This window comes from Leishmania major, chromosome 36 (assembly GCF_000002725.2).
Source record: "Leishmania major strain Friedlin complete genome, chromosome 36".
Classification (NCBI taxonomy): domain Eukaryota; phylum Euglenozoa; class Kinetoplastea; order Trypanosomatida; family Trypanosomatidae; genus Leishmania; species Leishmania major.
This window is the reverse complement of record NC_007287.2, coordinates 1568466-1585605: the sequence shown is the minus strand read 5'-3', so window position 1 is coordinate 1585605 and position 17140 is coordinate 1568466. Positions and strand designations below refer to the sequence as shown.

Below are 17140 nucleotides of genomic sequence, written 5' to 3'. Positions count from 1 at the left end.
GCTCATATGCATGTAGAGTTGTTTGTGCTCACCCTCGCCTCCGGTGCTGCCTTCAGTGCGGGACAAAGAGAAAACGTACGATGTACGTGCCTCACGTGCTCTGCTGCAGTGCCCGTTAGCCTGTGCACGAAGACGATGCACGCGAAAAAAAGAGCACAGCAATCCATCTCTCGCGCTGTGTGTACTGTTGATATGTCGGAGGCGTCTTGTGTGCATATGTGCCTGCATATTCGTCAACAGACACAGACAATACGCCAAGACACACACATACACACACTCACGCACGTACACAGAGCCAAGGTAGACAGACACACGCATCTGCCACAAACCTCCCTCCCTCCCCACGATCACCAGTGGTAGGTGCGCGCAGCACCAACACAAGGGCCACAACAACACACACACACACACAGAAACAGCAATGGAGAAGACAGAGGCGTGCATGTACATACGCTGCAAGAGGAAAGCAAAAAAAAAGAGAAACAAGAGAACCACCTTATTTACATGGATGTGCTCGTCACGTGTCCCTGGCTCAGCGGCACTTGCTGCGGATGCTGTCGCTGCTACTGCAGCTGTGGCATAAACGCTTTGCACAACACACGCAGACTCACAGAAGAAAGCAAGCGCATGGGGATGACGCGTGTAGATAGTATGGGCAGCGGCGTATGCCAGATTAGCTTGCCGCCTTCTTTTTCTTTTTGGAACTCTTCTGTAGCTTGCTGATGGTTTGTCGCGTCATCATGGCCTTAAGCGCTGCCTCCAGCACCGACGCTGCCGCGTACTCGGCGTCCCGCTGCTCTTCAGCTCGCCTCCGTGCGTCCTCCTCCGCCTTTTGCACAGAGTCGCGCTGCACCTTGAGCTCCTGCTGAGCGTCTCGCTCGTGCTCGAGGTCCGTGAGACGCTGCGCACACGCCTGGCGACTCCCCTCCGCGTCGATTTTTGCCGCCTCCTTCTTCTTGAGCTCATGAAGCGTCTTGGCTTCCCACTCGCCAGCCAACGAATCCATTGCGGCAGTGCGTTCGCGTAGGTACGCGCTAAACACCTCGTGCGTTGTGGCGCCGATGGAGAGCAGCTGCTCGTCCTGCTGTATTGCTTTTCTCACGTCCCGCACCTCGGCAGCGCCCTCACGCTGAAGGTTTTCAGTGGCCGCCTCGCCGCAGGCCTTGGCTGCCTCACTGCGCTGCTGCAAGGCAGTTTTCAGTTTGCGCAGCTCCACCTTCAATGTCGAGATGCGGGAAAGGCGTTCCCCAACCTCCTTGTCCTTCAGCTCACGCTCACGCACAAGATCCACCTGCAGCTGCTTCACGTTTTGGTTTAGCGCGCGCTCCTTGGCCAGCACATCATCCGCCCAGCGCTGCGACGCCTCTTCCTGCAGGATCTTCACGGCGAACTGCTGGTAAGACGAGGAGAGCGGGATGCGCGGCCCCTGCTGTACCACTCGCGACGCGCGAGGTCGCTGCAAACTGCTGCCAAAGCATTTGAGAAAGACGGAGGCCCGCGACTCGCTTTCGGTGGAGACGGCACCACCGCCGATCGTGGAAGATGGCCTACTGTCGCTGCGGGCGGGTCCGGAGGCACCAGTGCCGTTGAATGCCATATGACTGAAATGAGCATCCGCGCCGACGCCGGTCTGGGCGGTGCTTCGGCGAAGACCACCGTCGAGGACAGCATTTGCCTGGTGCTGCTGCTGTCGAAGCTGCTGGGTCTGCAGGGCTTCCTTGTATCCCACGGTCAGCTCTTTGATCGCCTCTCGCAGCAACGCCGTCAGCTCCCGTCGCCCATTGCACACCTTGGCCCAGTTGTCCGCGTCTTGAGGGTTGTCCTGCAGCTGTGTACAGAGGAGACGATTCGTATCTCGAAGTCGGTTAGACACCAAGGCTAGCTCTCGTTGCAAAGCCGCCTTCGACGGGTCGCAGACGTGTGCGAAGCACTTGGGATGCAGCTGCGGTTCGCCAGGGTGGAGGAGCACGGTTGGCTGAGCCTGGGTTAACAGCTCCCCGTAGCGGCGCTCCAGCACCCGCAGCTCCGCGAGCAACTCGAGCACCGACGCGTGCCCACAGTCACGCTGCTGCTGAGTGACTGCCAGCACCTCCGCCACCTTCTGCGCGGTGGCAACGCTCGCGTCGTGGGCGATGCCCGCCATCACGGCGGGTCCACGCGGTGAGTTGTGCGGATAAAAGCTAGCTGTCGACGCCGCAGCTAGAGCTATTGCACTCGAAGCAGTTCTCGTGCCGTTCGCATTGTGGTGACTGCCCTCCCTGCCGGGGGTGGGGCCGGCGGCATCTAGAAGGCTGAGCAGCTCTAGTCGCTCCACCGCGCGCTCCAGCGAGGCCACCGCGCGGTTTACCTTGATGAAGTCGAGCTGCGTGGAGAAGCTCGGCTGGCCTATCTGCAGCACGCACTCTACCGGCGCCGTTGTGGCGGCAAGATCACCAATCGTGCTGGACACCTCCTTCGCTGAGGCTGCGTTAGCCGCCGCCGGCGAAGCTGTGGAGGAACCCCGCGTGGCGCTCTTTGTCATGGCGCTTGCGCCGACGACCGCAACCGGGGGTGGCGGGTACGGAGAAAGGGTTGAAGCCGCAGCTGGCTCCTGCGCAGCCGCCGAGGCTGTGCGAGATTCACCAGCCAACACCATCGGAGTCTAAAGTCGTTTATGCTAGACGCTTTGCTTGCCAGACGACTTCGAGTGAAAGAAAGAGAATACCAAACTGTGCAGACCTCCTCAACGCGCGCGTTCTCGCCTTCGTATCTTTGCGATGAAGCAGCGCAGCGACTCACCGGTTCGAACTGCAGTGTCGGTCACCACAACACTCTCACACACTCACAGGGTAGAGTAAGCACCAACGCTTCGCACTACACAATCGCCATTGCGTGTGCATTCAAACACGTGCGCGACACATCCGTGGAGAGAGGAGTTGTCCCCCACATAAAAAGCACATCAGACGCAGGGTCAAGAAAGAAGTGCATGGACAAGCATAAGCAGAGAGGAACGAGTACCGCGTTGCACATATGCAGGCTCACAACGGCAAGAGAGGGAGGCAGACGGGGCGACGTGATCTGATAGACGGCCCCCAATAGCCACCTCCCTCAATAAAAGAGGTTCGCTTTCTAGTCTTGCTCAGAGATGACAAGTGGTGATGTGATGGGGCATGATCACTCGGACGGCGACATATTTGTAAGTTGAGCATCCTGTTAGCCAGTTACAGAGGAGACGTTAATCGCACAGAAAAGACACACACACACACACACACACACACATGCAAACATGCACTAGCACCGATACCGAAAGCGGAGAAGGCGAAAGGGATGGGGAACGCACGAGGACAAACGCGAACTCTTTTCCGTCCCCTAAACGTTGTTCTCGTGACAACTGGAGAAACTGGGATGAGGGGGTGGGGCGCCACGGCCGACCTCTTAGGAGTTCTGCTGCCACTCCGAGCTGCACTTCGTGCACTGGAAGAAAATTGTCTGACCCTCATCCGCGCTACGCGTTTGCCGGGCAAACGTCTTGCAGGGGCGGTGGACACCGCACATCTCGCAGAAGGCTTCCTCAATAATGCGATTATCCACCTCGGTGATGCCGGCACGCTTGGCTCCACCAGCGGCGCCGGGCGCTGTTCCAAAGGGCGACGTGTCACCGAGCGTCTGGCGAATGTATTCCACTGCAGCGGTGACTTCCTTCTCTGTGAAGAAGAGAGCAGCACTGGTGTCCAGGGAGCACACCTTGCTACTCATTTTGACACTATCGCCTGTCCGGCGCATGGCGCGATGATGCTGCTGAAGCGCCGAGTGCGTGCCGGGCTCGTGTAGAGTGCCGCACCAGCCGCAGGTGCTGCGCTGGCACGCGTTCGTGTGAATCGGGAAGGTCTGGCCACAGACGGCGCAACTAAGAGTTCCGAGTGAGTACACGTTATCAGAGATGTAGTGCACCTGCTGCTGTTGTGGCGGTGTTTGCAGCTTCGCTGCCCGGGAAGACGCTGACATCGCGTTTGTGGCGTGTGTGATGACAGCAGCTGCGTTGTTCAAGAGACGTGCTTCTATGTGGCGGCACACGAAGTAATGCACAGCAATAAGCGGGCATCGGGTGAATGACGGAGAGAAGGAGGGGAGAGGTGGCTGAGCAAAACGACAGCGAGCAGGTGGAGGTGGTGTTGGGCCAACGACAAACTGGCCAACCATGTCTTCGTCGCGTACCAGCTTTGTCGCAGAGGCGGCCCATGAAGAGTTCTTCTCCCCCTCTGTGCCTGTAGCGACCACATGCGTCCGCCTCCATCCCTGCTCTGCGGAAACCACACACGGAGGCGTTCCACGGTTTGGCGGCGCCAAAATACGAAGTGAGGGAGTAGAAGTGGTGACGCACGTGAGAAGGCATTGTCTCACGCTGCTCGCCTCCACACCCACGTTACTGCTGCACGGGTATGGAGATGAGGCCCTCACTCGCCGCTTCGCGCTCTTCTGTGTTTGCCCGCTGAAGAAAAAAAGACGAAGAAGGTCCCCCTAACCACACACACGCACACAAGGTAAACAAACAACTATATGCACCTTCAGATTCGTCCAAAAATACTTTCACCTACACCGGGACGACCAGCACGCGTGCGACTACGACTACCGACTCTTTCCTCTTCCCCTCGTCTCTCGAAGCACCCCCTGCGCCACCCGTTACCTAAAGAATGGTGCATTTGTGGAGGGGGAGCGGGAGTGAGGCGCAAGAGAGAGAGAGAGAAGAAGAGAGGGAGAAGGGAGGTAAGGGGGTAGGGGAGAGAAAAACAAGGCAGAGAACAAAAGAGCAAGACGGATACACAAGGGCGCAGCCAGCACACGCATACCCGCACAGATAAAGATGTAGCGTCAAGAGAGAGAGAGAGAGGTCAAATAAGAAAGTGCACGAAGGGCTTCTGGGGGAACGCATAAGTATTAAAATGAAATAAAAAAGCAGAACATGAGCGACAGTCTTCACTTTATCTCTTCTCTGCTGAGTTGATGAATGCGGGCAGCAACAACACACACCAGCAAACAGCCAAAACCTGAGCCGAGCTTGAATGCAACCAGCCTCTCCTTCGTTTGCACACTTCACTCATCAGAGTAAAAAAAAAAAACAAAGCGAATATGCGTATGAGACTCGTGAGTTTCTTCGCCCCTCTTCCAGCTCTTTCGACTTCTCCACCCCCATCCTCATCGCATTCTTCCTCATCCTCTAGCAGGGATGCGTGCGACCTCTACGCAACACAGGCGAGAAGTGTGGTAGTGGAGAAAGATGACAGATTGAGGGAAGGGGAGAACAGCTATTACTCACTACCCTTGTCCCCTCGTTGTGATGCGGCGGCTTCCCTTTTTCCTTTGTTTGTTTTCTGCGTTCACCCCTTCACCCTTTCCGACCTGGCTGCAGTGCTCGACTTCTGCCTGATCTTTTCAACTCTTCTTTGAGTGTTGCCCCCTCACATAGTGAAACGCAAACAAAAACCAACAAGAAAAAAAAACAAGCGATACACCGATGCATGCCACGACGTGTGCGTGCTCACGCAGATGCGGCTGCAGACAAAGAGAGCAACAAAAAAAAAGCGCGAACGCGTGCGGCATCGTGTGGTCGACGACGCAGTCGAGGCGCTGCACCAAAAAAAATGCAAAAGCGGCAGCGTACTTTCCCCCTTTTCTGCCGCCTGCGTGTGCATCCCCACCGATCATCTGCTGCCACGTGTGCCTCTACACCGGTGCTAGGGTGGATGTCGGGAGATTTTTTTGTTTGCGGCGACCACACCCGTGCGGCGCGCACCTGAAACGGCGGAGGGGAGACAAGGAAGGGGCACAGGAGAGAAGAGGCTGGAGAACATTTGGACAGGCGAGTGATGGTGGTGCCGGCAGCGAGGAGGGCCGTGGAGAGCAACCGGATAGACCCCCTCCCTCCTCACCCCCACCTCTCTCAAGTGAAAACTTACGACCGAGGAAACCGGCATGACGAAATCGACAAGAGAAAGACCAAAGGAGACGAAACAAACAAACAAACAAACAAACAAAAAAGTATGGAGGGAAGGCGAACACACGTGCACAGGAAGCAAACAAAACACATAAACCGTACGAAACAACAGCAAATAATAACATACATAAACGCGCACAAACATATGTGGCACCCAGCAAAGATACAGGGACAGAGTCCCCAGTGGGCTGGAAAGGGAGCGGGTGGATGAGTGACCATCTTTGCCGTGCTTGTCTACGCCGCTCTCCACATGCCGCACGCTCATGGTTTGTTTGTCGCACCGAAAAAACAACAAAGCAAAACAAGCAAAGAAACAGATCTGCATTCGCAAAACCACTTCGAGACATACAATAAATAAAAAATGAAAAAAAAACACAGAAAAGAAGGAAACAGAGCAAGGGAGGCAGAAGAGGGAGCAATGTCCCATCCCCCCTCCTCTCTCGTCTTTACAAAAAGAAGAAGCGCGACAGAGTCGGCACAGAAGAAACGAAAGCTTCACACATGAGGTAGTGTGCAACTATGCGCGACGCAACGCAGATACCCGGTATACACACGTATGCAAGCGCACCAGCACTCTTTGCTCAAGAGACACTTGCGGTGCCCCCGCGCAGACGCCAGACACATATTGGCCACATGAAAGAAAGCGAAAAGAGAAACAGGTTGTGCAGGAACAAACAAGAAACATAAGGAATGACCCCCCTCCCCTTCCCTCCCTCCCCCTCCCCCCACACAAGTACACACGCAACGCTTATATGTGCAGTCACGACCTGGACACATGGATACACAAGGCCAGAGCTGAATATATGAAAAAAAACGACGCCTTGGGGAACAGAAGAATAAAGAGACGGCACTAAGAAGAAATAGGAAAGCAGTCGAAGAAGCTCAATGAAGGGGAAAGAAGAGGGAAGAAGAAGAGAGAAAGCTAGTCATTAATGACGGTGAACGACGCCGTGGCGCCCCTAACGTAACTGCGCGTCCGGATGTGTGAAAGAAAGTGAGGGGGGAGGGGCATAGAGAAGTGCCCCTTGGAATACACGATGGGACTGCTCGCCGGTGAGTCTGGGCCGCCTCTCTCATGATTGCCCATGTGCGCGTATGTGTGTATTAGAGGGTACCGTTTTGTGTGACGTGACAGTACAAGGGGCGCGCCCCTGCACACAGGCATGCAAGCGTCGAGATGGAAGAGAGCAAGCAGCTACCACAGGAGAAGAGGGGCGGGAAGGGGGCGGGGGCACATCCACGCTCACATAATCTGCAGAGAAGTGAATGCAAACGAGCAAATAACACAAAAAAAGGCAAGGCGAAAAGGACCGCAAATACTCGCGCCAACACCCCCCCCCACACACACATACACACACATAAACCAACGGGTACGGAAGCAGCACCAAAAAAAAATGTGCTGCTGCCAGAGGGCACACGTCCGAGTGTGATGCGACGGCCCCCTTTTCCGGTCTGTGTGTGTTTCAGGGGCACATACAGAGGTATTATACGGCGGAACCTTTGCTTGCTCTGTACTCAAAGTATACGACAGTGCTTTAGAGGGATGCAAAACAGAAGAGCGCCAGAACGTCCGCAACAAGGGCGGATCTCTTGAGGTGGTGGTGTGTGTGTGTGTGTGGGGGGGTAGGAACAGCACGCCGAGGAAGTGGGCTTCAATGGTGACAAGGCAAGGACAGGCGAAAGACACATGCAAAAAGCACGTGTAGCTGTAAAGATCCACTCGTTCTTTTCGGCTCCGTCCTCTCCCCTTTATCTGTCATCGACATTCCTTCGCTGAAGATTTTCGTCGGTGCTCCATTCTTGCTCTCTCACCGTGACGGCTTCACCTACGCCATGGAACGCGGTTGAAGCGCTTAGCACTTGCCGCACCAGAGCTGCTGGGTGAAGGGGGTGATAATGGTGCAAATCGCATACCCCACCAGTGCCACCACCTGCAGAATGAAGGCGGTGTCGAGCTTGTAGCCTGCACCCTTGAAGATGATGGTGGTGAGGTTGCCGTTCTTCTCTAGGTTCTTGCAGAACTCCTTGCTGTACGCGGCACCGCCAATGAAGACGACGCACAGCTCGCAAAGCATGGCCAGGAAGAGGAAGAGAAACAGCGGCAGCTTGACCTTCAGGCGGCAGAAGCACTGCAAGCAAGACACGAGCAGGGCGTAGAAGCCGAAGACAGTGCCGCCAATCGCGAAGGCTTGCATGGCGCGGAACGTAGCGCGAAACTCTTCGCATCCGGCGTAGTTGATGCGAACCGGCGTAGAGGCGGGCACATTTGTCGAGTTCTCGCCCGTCACAGTCACCTTGCCCACCACAATCTTCCACAGCGACACCTCCACCTTTCCATCCTGGTTGTAGCTCGTAATCCTGTTCGAGTACAGGGGCAGGGATACCGTGCCAACGAGAGCAATGACGAAGAACACGAAGATCAGCACCAGCAGAACAAAGCGGATTATGAGCATTTTCTTCGTCGAGAGAGGACAATGTGGCAAAGAGCGGCAGCGGTGCCTTACATGTATCAAGTAATAATATCTGTAAGCGTCTGCGTAGTGCAGCCGATTCGCCCTCCAGCACAAGGCGTAAAGCCAACGAGTGAGGGGGAGAAGGAGGAGGAGGAGGCGGCCGCGTGAAGTAGTGCGAGGAAACTTGGGAAGCGCAAAAGCAGAAGCTGATGAAGAAAACAGAATATGAGACGAGAAGCGAATGCGTATGCTCTTGCTTAGTGTCACTGGATGTTGTTTGTGCGTCTGTGTTGAACAGATATAGTGCAGTTATGGGAAAGAAGAGAGAGAGGGAGGATGACGAGCGCAATAAAGGAGCGTGCACGTGAAAGGGTGAAGGAGCAACCAAGCGATGCTGCTCTCTCTCTCTCTCTCCCTCGATCTCCCTTTCTCACGTGTGTGTGTGTGTGTGTGTGTATGTGTTCTTTTTTTTTTGCTCTGCCTCAGTTGCCGCCTTGCAGCGTGTGCAGCTTGGAAAGTGACACGAATGTCAGCAAGAGCTTTCCTGCTGCACGAACACTCCACGCTTCATGGCCTGAAGGACCTTTCCATAGCACTTTCCGTGTGTGCTCGTTCAGCTGCTCTTGTTGCCATTTTCGTTAGCACATGTGCATGCAAGGCATACCGACAAAAATACATTGCATGCTACAATTGTTGACCCACTAAATTCATCGGTACTCGTGTGGGAAGACGACCGAGAGCCAGAGACCCACAAAAAAAGGGGGAGGGGAAGCACCACGAACAACAGCAACCGCAACAAACGAATAAATGCCCCATGGCTGCAGTCAGAGGAAAACCACACGCGGCCTCCACAGCCACGGCGACGACCAACGCCCGTCCTCAGAAGCAAACAAACGCAAACGAAAACAAAAATGACGATCAAACCCACCATCCTTCCACAGAGCCACGATGCCCTGTGGTGGGGAGGGGGAGCCAAGTGAAAAGATTTCGAGATGAGGGAACGCCTATCAACAGCGATGGGTACACATAGTCGAAAGGCGATAATGAAGAAGAAAAAGACAGCCATACGTAGGGAGATACACACACGCACACACAGCTAAACACGCGCAATAACACACGAGCAAACACACAGGAAAATGAGGGAGGAGGGAGGGGTTTAAGGGGCAACACAGCCTCGAAGAGGGGAGCATGATCAAGAAGTGCCACAGCAAATGAGCAAGGTGTCTTGTGAGTAGTCTACATCCGCACAGAACAACAACGAGGCAAGCAACGTATGAGGGGGTGGTGGTGGTGGTGGTGGTGGGGGGACATTGATGGCAGGGTGTTCACGCACATGTGGGCTTGAAAACGAAAAGGAGGAGTTGCGAATAAAGGGAGACAGAAAGCAGACACACACACACACACACGCAAAACAAAGCCGCCGTCATCCTCGCCACCGTTTCGCTCCGGCAACCAGGAGCATGGCTGCGCGTCACCCCTCCTGACAACGCCGGAGGAGGTATAGATGGGACCATATAACGAGATGAGGCAGATGAGGAAGGGAGGCGCGCGCGAAAGGAGCAACAACACAAAAGAGTAAACATGAGTGCAGGAGCGAAGAAAAGGGGCAAGGGAAAAAAATATAAAGAGCGCGTGAAGAGAGGGGATAGACAGAAATACAAGATAGCGAAAAAAAAACACACATGCACGCGCACTAGGAAGCAGGAGGGGGGAAACATCTGTGCGGATCACCTTATACAAGCGATCGCATGTGAAAGGGTGGTGGGGTGGGGAGGGAGGAGAGCTGCGCACTGGGTGCTTACCGTATGAGGGCATCACATATCGTGGAGGAGGGAAGAGAGAGAGAGGGGGGAGCAAGAAACCCGCCCCAAGACAGGTTCCTGTGAAAGCAAGTAAAAACAATGTAAACGAACAGAACAGGAGATCCCGGAGTGAGCACAGGAATAAATATGGGAAGCGGATGAGAGGCAGTGAGCAAGAGATAGAGGTCGGTAAGCAGAACAAAACAAGGAGGAGAGGAGAATTCGGTCGAACAACCAAAAAAGGAAGAAGAGTATACAGTCACATGATATCGTGGTAGCTCGAAAAGCTGCTCGCCGTGGTGGGCTTCGGTGCGTCTACGTGGAACGCGGTGACCGCGTGCCTGCACAAGGGGGAGAGCTTGTACTGCGTCGCAGAGCACCATCTTGGTCCCTTGTCCAGCCGTGTTACGCTCCTTCGCTTCGTCCATGCCACGCCGCCTTTGCCGCGTTTCTCGCCTCTGACGCTTCCCTCCGGAAGGGCACCACCGCGCCACCGGTGGAAGAAGGAAGCGAGCAAACAGGAGGAGAAGAGGCGTGATGAGGGTAGACACATAAAAAGACACGGCCATTCGAAGGCACAAAAGGCTTGTGTGACCGCACCGGCACCGCGCTCGCGGGAGAAGAGCTGGGTGGGTCGAGGCGATCGTCGAGGCAGCGCGTGAGTGAGAAACAAGGAAGATGACGATAAAGTGAAGAGCGAAAGCACAAAACGAGAGGCGGCTGCCCAGAACCACTCCGACAGACACGTACGCACAACTCACGCACACCCGTGCCTGATCACGCGTAGGGTCGCACACCTGCACCCACGCAAACAACGAAAAAAGTAACACAAAAAAGAAAATGATTGCACAACGTTAGACTCGAGAAACAATGAGCCTAATCATGGGGATAGAGAAACGATCAGCGTTGTGTCGTTTGCTTCACGGCGTTAAAAGTGCACGCAGAGGCCCATCTTGTAGGGCGGGGGCAGGAGGCTTCCCTTCCCATTCCCACGTGTTTGCATGTCTCTTGTGCTGCAGCTGCCTCTCTCCCCCGATGCATTGCTGGCTCTCCCACTCCATTCATGGTCTCTCGCGAAAAGACGAAAGGGGGGCGGAGAGAGGGAAGAGGAAGACAGCGAGGAGGTCCCGGCGGCGCCCCCCTCCCCGTTCACATCCTGCCCTCTCCTCTGCTCCTCTTTTGTTTCGTTGCTTTAAAGGAAGACCGTCATGAGGGAGGTGACGAGGTACGTCTGGAGGCTAATGAAGGCAAGCGCGAAGCCGCCCATCGGCGTGGCCAGAGTTGTGAATGGCGGAATCTCGCCCACCTCACCGTCGCACGCGCCATCGCAGAGGACGCGGAACATCATGGCCACCGTCGTTGCCGTGAAAGCGATCGTCACCCACAGGAACAGCCATAGCAGAGGCAGGAACATGCGGGTAAAGAAATTGGAGACTGTAAAGACCCACACAATGAAGCCAGTGAAGATGGAGAGCAAGCTGAAAATTTGCATGCACCTGAAGAAGTTTCGAAACTCGGCGCAAGGCAAATCCTGCACATGATAGACCTGTGAGATGTTCTGCGGCAGGAACCCGTATGGAATCTCCACATGCATGTTCATCTTCGTTACCCACAGCTTTACGTCGATGCGCCCCGTGACGTTGGCGCCGTAGATAGACTGGTCCACTTTGAACCATGTGGCAGCGATGAATGTCTTGGCACCGACGATGCGACTCGCCTCTATGTTCATGATGCGAATGGTTGGGGTGGAAAAAAGTGAGAGATCCTGCATTACACAGAGCAGTACGACGAGAATGAAGTAGATGATGCTTAGGGCGATGCGCAGGCTGAAGACACCGCAGAGAGCATCGACGACGCGCCCTCCACAAGAGCGCTTATCCTCTCGGCGGTGATCTAGCCTGCCCATCGCTGACTCGCGCGTCGTTTGCCTGCCTTTGGTGCTTCTACTTGTGTATGCCTCGAAACAAAAGAAGCGATTCGGTGCGGAGGCGGGCCCAGGACGCACACAAAAGAGAGAAGGAGAGATGCAGGGGAGAAACGAAGTGAGAAGAAGAACAAAGAATGGAGCTGGGCTTCTGTGGTTAGCGTGCCCACTTCTCGGCCATAGTGCACGAGCTCAACCCCCCGCTCGGCCCTCCTCAGCCTCGCGCAGGCTCATCGCGTGGTGCGATGCAGACGTAGACAAACGCGTCCCAGCAGTGCGCTGACTCAGTCATCTGAGATCACGGCCTCTGCCTCCAACTCTGCACACCCCCTACCTCATCTTTCACCTCCTTTTCCTCAAGAGGACTGAAATTATAGCAAAGCACGGGATCACCAAGCGACACTCGCGCACGAACACACCACAATACTGTGTAGACCAACCGCCAAGAAAAGGCATTGTCCACTGTCACAGCAGATGCACACGCTCTCCAGCGCTCATCGACGATGCACACACACACACACACGAAACAACAAAAACACGCACGCATGCGAGAAGAAAACACACTCGAAGGAGACTTTGTGCAGTAGCATCACGACCCTGCGAAACAGCGAGATGCGGCGAGTAAGAAGGAGCGCACGCTTCTGCTTCGCACGTAACATGTATGTGCGCGCGGCTAGCACTGCTCGCCGTCTCAGGTAAGCGGGGAGCCTGCTTCGTCGTCGTCACATTTTGCTTATGGAGCGGCAGAGCTACTGCCGCTGCTGCTGCTGCTGCTGCTCGTGCGCGCTAGTGACTTCCAATGCTCCGGAAACTGTGAGGGGCTTGAGCGGTGGAGAGGAGTCGCCACCGCCGGGCCACGCGGCATCCACATCCAGTAGGTTGGACTGTTTGCCTTGTGCCAACGCACCAGGAAGCGCCTCTTCGCGCGATGGTTCTGCTTGTACAAGTTGAGTGGAAACTTCGGCTCGACATCGCCAAGCACTGGCATGAGCGGGTGCTGCGACCACTCCCGGTGCAGGTGGCGGATCTTGTTGAACTCCTCCGTGCGTCCAGCAATGGTTTCGCGCATCATCCAGTCGCGCAGCTGGTCGAGCTGGTCGTAGGTGAGCCGAACGGGGCGCGGAAGCCACTCCACAGGACCCTTGTCGTACCACGCCACGTTGTCGCTAGGCTTGCTGCGCATCTTGTTGTTACGGCCCATGCCATTGCGCTTCGGCTTAGGATGGGTGGTGCCAAGGATGCTAAACTTCTCCGGCGTAGCCGTGCACACTAGACGCGTACGGCGCATGATTGAGGCGTGCGCGCGTCTGCGTTCGGCGGATCTCTCTCTCTCTGAGGAGTGAATGCAGCGAAAAAAGAAGTAAAAAAGGCCGCTTGTCCCTTGCACTACTACTGCCTCAACGCGTGTATGCGTTTTCCTTTTGGTGCTGGTGCAGGTGGTCCGAGTAATCGTGGCGCATGCGCGCAAAGAGAAACGGAGGAAGAGAAGGAGCGAGAGTGAGCGAGCGAGCGAGCGAGCGGAGAGTGAGACAAGGTCCGATGATGTAACGGTGCAGCAGTGCAGAGATGCATTGAGCTGCCTTCAAACTGTATCCAATGACGGAGACACAACCAGGGTTCGTGTCGCCTGTAAAGGGGAACGCGTCACGTGGATGTCCTGATTGACGCACCCGTCTTACCCGTGCGCTTCGTTGTCGGGACGCTGTCTTCTACCTTCCTCTTCCTCTGCCGTCCCACTGCGTCAACGTCAACAGGAAAACGGTAAGTCTCCTGGGAGGAGCACATATCGGCAACGGAGCACAGAGGCGCGTGCGCTTCTTTGCGCGTTGACCAACGCGAGTCGGTGTCTGACAACTCCGCTCAGAAGAACAGCCGCTCACGCCGGGGGCGCAGAAAGGCGCACACTCTCGCAGCGCCATCCTCCACGGCGCGTGCATACAACGCGGCGAAGACGGAAGGATCGACCGTGGTACTGCAGAGCAGCGTGCTCGAAGTTCCAGCCACATTCGCAGCACTTTCCCCACTCGCCTCGCCATCCAGCGCACGCAGCACCGCAAGCACATCGGTCCATGCTCTCCGGGCCATCAGCGTTAGCAGCACCCACTGTACCCAGTTTCCAACAGCGCTAGACGTGGCCGCCGGTGCTACACCAGTCGGTGATGCAGCCGAGGCGCAGCGCAGACGAATGCATGTGTCTCTCACCACCCGCGTCAAGACACGGTCGAGAGAGATGCTAAGAGGCAGAGGAGGCGGAGCGGCGCCAGCAGGCTTTGAAAAATCCTCGCTCGTGGTCGATGCCGACGCTCTCCGTGCCTGCGCCTCTTCCTCCGCGTAGACTCCCACGCGAGTCAGTACAGCGAGGGTGCTCAGCGATAATGGAGACAGACACGAAGCCGTGGCATCGGCTGAGTTCGAGGCATCCAACAGCTGCTCCACTGCCGTCAGCATGTCCTGCGCACAAGCAGCCGCACCATCGTAGAGTTGCGCCCAACCCACCTCAATTGCCTCCCGACGCTGCTTCTCTGCCTCTGCCTTGTCGTAGGAGTTATGGCTATCATCCTGTGTGTCGTCGCCCTCCTCCGCAGCCGATATCGTTGTGAGCTGCTGAACGCACTGCACATAGGCAGCTGCTCGCTGTGCCTGGCGTCGCGCGACGCCCAGGGTGAGAATCGTCAAACAGGTTTCGACAAGCTGCGCCTGCGTTATGTCTGCGTCACCACTTCCACTGGTGGCCTGCGAAACCGATTGCCGCAGCGTTGCCGTCCACGCATCCCAAGCGTCATCTTCGGGTGCTTCCTCTTTGTGCCCCTCATGCGCGGTGACGAGCCTCGTGGCAGCTCGCCGGTACGCATGCAGCGCGCGTGCGTGGGGCAGAAGCAGCGTCGCCCCCGAGTTGTTCATTGCCATACCGACGGTGGCAGCTTGGGCCAGCAGCGCCTCGTCACCAGTAGCGAGAGCGACATACAACCCTGCTTCGGCGTATGGGTGCGCCGTCATCTCCGCAGGGTGTGCGAGAGCATCGCAGACAAAGGTGTGCATCGCCGCCGTAGCACTCGCGTGCTCCCCGTCACCTGCGGCTTGCTGTCCTCGCGCAAAAGATGACACGAGCGCACATGGCAGTGCCAAACGCAGCAGGCCATCTGCCTCCTCAGCTGATGCGGGCTGAGCAAGCGCCACAGCAGACATACGGTGCAGCCTAGCATCATTGGTGATGACTGAGCGACTGCCTCGCTTCTTCTGTGGACCATGAAGATTGCGCAGCGAAGCGGCGACAGCCGAAATCAACGCGAACGTGTCATGTAGTTGCCAGAGAGCTGCCTCCTGCTCTGCACACAGCAGTCCGTACTGAAGTACAGAAAGGCTGCCGTTGATAAACTCGCGCACCATTGCGCGAGCCTGCTGCTCAGCAGCGCGCTGGTGCACCGCGTCTTTGGTCTGCTCCGAGCCCGGGGTCACGTACTGGCACCATGCAGCTTCATTCACGCACACCGGGGGCAGTTGCACTCCGTCCTCCGGTTCCGCTGCATCGTGCTCGTCACCGGTGGTCGTCGCCGGATGCGTGAAAAAGCCGAGACACACGGTGCGCAGCAGTGCCTTCAGCAGCGACACATCCTTTGTCTCGGCCGCGCACTGGGCCAGCACCAGCCACGTATCCAAGAGCGCTCGCAGTGGCGCCACGATGGCGGCCGTCTCGCTCGGGAAGAATGGCGGATCACTGCAGAGCAGCGCGTGTGCGCGTGTGCTCGCTGTATTGGCAGACTTTGATGAGTCTCTCCGGCCCTCGGCAACGCTGGGAGGCGGTGCTGAGGACGGGGGTGCGTGGAACGAGTAGAGCGGCGTCACCGACATGAGGGCGGCGCGCACGGCTACGGTCTGTGCCGCCGCGTCAGGCAGCCAGGTGGGATACCTGCCGTGCTCTCCTCTGCTCATGCGACTTGAACCTCGGTCTGGTATCCTCCCGCTCCCTCCCTCATCGTTCGTCGCATCTTGTTCCTCCTCGTCCTCGATATTCTTGGCCCGTAGATCGGCGAACGTCAAGTTCATCGCCTCCAATGCCTGCCACACAGGCCACACGTGCTCCGCTAACAAGTGCGTCGTGTACGTTTGGGCCGCGCCAAGGAACTCAGTCGTTACCGCGTCAGATATCGGCCAGCCGGAGTGGGGGAGATGGCGCCGAAGGAATCGCTGCGCCGCCGCAAGGCCATCCTCAAAGGCGATACTCAGATTCGCGTCTGTGCTGCCAGCACTCGTTGCTATTACAGCACTACTGCAGGCCAGGCTTGCCCCGCTCTCGGGAAGCCGCGGCAGTAGGGAGGCGCGTAGCGTGGCCGCCAAGTCCTCGAGGATAAAGAGCGGGAAGGGCGGGCCACGCTTCTCAGCGATCACGTGCTTCTGCAGCCACCCGTCCACTGCTAGCTGGGGCGCACCACATTGTATGCAGAGATGCAACATGCGCCAGACAAGCTCGTCTGTGAGGACAAAACCCTGGTAGTGAACGAGGTCCTCCACTTTCTTTGTCAAGAGAAGAAGCTCCTCTGCTTGGTGGGGTGTCAACGGGTGGGCGGGCAGCTCCGGCGATACGCCGGCGGCAGGTGAGGAGGACGTCTCCTCTCCAACAGGCCGTGCTAAAGCGGCCGTTCCCCTTCCGCTCTGCCCTGACTGTTTGTGCCGACGCTGCAGCTGCGCACATAGATCGGCACACCGCTGCAGCACGTCGCCGCGCACCTTTGTGTACGTTTCGAGGGAGCGGGACTTGATGGAGAGAAACTTGTCTTGTGGAAAAGGGGTGGGGTGGAACTGAGGGAACTGAAGCAGCGGTGCCACCTGTTGCTGATCTTTCTTCGGCGAGGACGACAGGGCGGTTGCCTGTGCGCGGCCATGGATGGCGGGTCCTGCCAGACGCCGCGGTATTGCCCTGAGAGACATGCTCAGTGTGTACGCGTTCTGGAAGACGAAAGTGGAGAAGAGCGTCGGCGACAGTGCCGGTCACGAG

At 56.7% G+C, this 17140-nt stretch overlaps 6 protein-coding genes across 6 annotated transcripts; all 6 read right to left on the bottom strand.

Moving 5' to 3' along the window:
• Positions 1-670: 670 nt before the first annotated feature.
• LMJF_36_4150 (conserved hypothetical protein) lies at positions 671-2518 on the bottom strand (the record flags this gene model as incomplete). The annotated part of the gene is made up of 1 exon (XM_001686947.1): positions 671-2518. One exon carries the CDS (start codon positions 2516-2518, stop codon positions 671-673), a length of 1848 nt encoding a protein of 615 aa, XP_001686999.1.
• An 893-nt stretch (positions 2519-3411) lies between these two features.
• Positions 3412-4176, bottom strand: LMJF_36_4145 (transcription factor S-II-like protein; the record flags this gene model as incomplete). Its single annotated transcript, XM_001686946.1, has 1 exon — positions 3412-4176. The coding sequence occupies one exon, from the start codon at positions 4174-4176 to the stop codon at positions 3412-3414; it is 765 nt and encodes a 254-aa protein (XP_001686998.1).
• A 3645-nt stretch (positions 4177-7821) lies between these two features.
• LMJF_36_4140 (hypothetical protein) lies at positions 7822-8421 on the bottom strand (the record flags this gene model as incomplete). Its single annotated transcript, XM_001686945.1, has 1 exon — positions 7822-8421. The coding sequence occupies one exon, from the start codon at positions 8419-8421 to the stop codon at positions 7822-7824; it is 600 nt and encodes a 199-aa protein (XP_001686997.1).
• A 2994-nt stretch (positions 8422-11415) lies between these two features.
• LMJF_36_4130 (hypothetical protein) lies at positions 11416-12129 on the bottom strand (the record flags this gene model as incomplete). The annotated part of the gene is made up of 1 exon (XM_001686944.1): positions 11416-12129. The coding sequence occupies one exon, from the start codon at positions 12127-12129 to the stop codon at positions 11416-11418; it is 714 nt and encodes a 237-aa protein (XP_001686996.1).
• A 751-nt stretch (positions 12130-12880) lies between these two features.
• On the bottom strand, positions 12881-13435 carry LMJF_36_4120 (conserved hypothetical protein; the record flags this gene model as incomplete). The annotated part of the gene is made up of 1 exon (XM_001686943.1): positions 12881-13435. The coding sequence occupies one exon, from the start codon at positions 13433-13435 to the stop codon at positions 12881-12883; it is 555 nt and encodes a 184-aa protein (XP_001686995.1).
• Positions 13436-14007: 572 nt separating this feature from the next.
• On the bottom strand, positions 14008-17073 carry LMJF_36_4110 (conserved hypothetical protein; the record flags this gene model as incomplete). Its single annotated transcript, XM_001686942.1, has 1 exon — positions 14008-17073. One exon carries the CDS (start codon positions 17071-17073, stop codon positions 14008-14010), a length of 3066 nt encoding a protein of 1021 aa, XP_001686994.1.
• Positions 17074-17140: the final 67 nt, after the last annotated feature.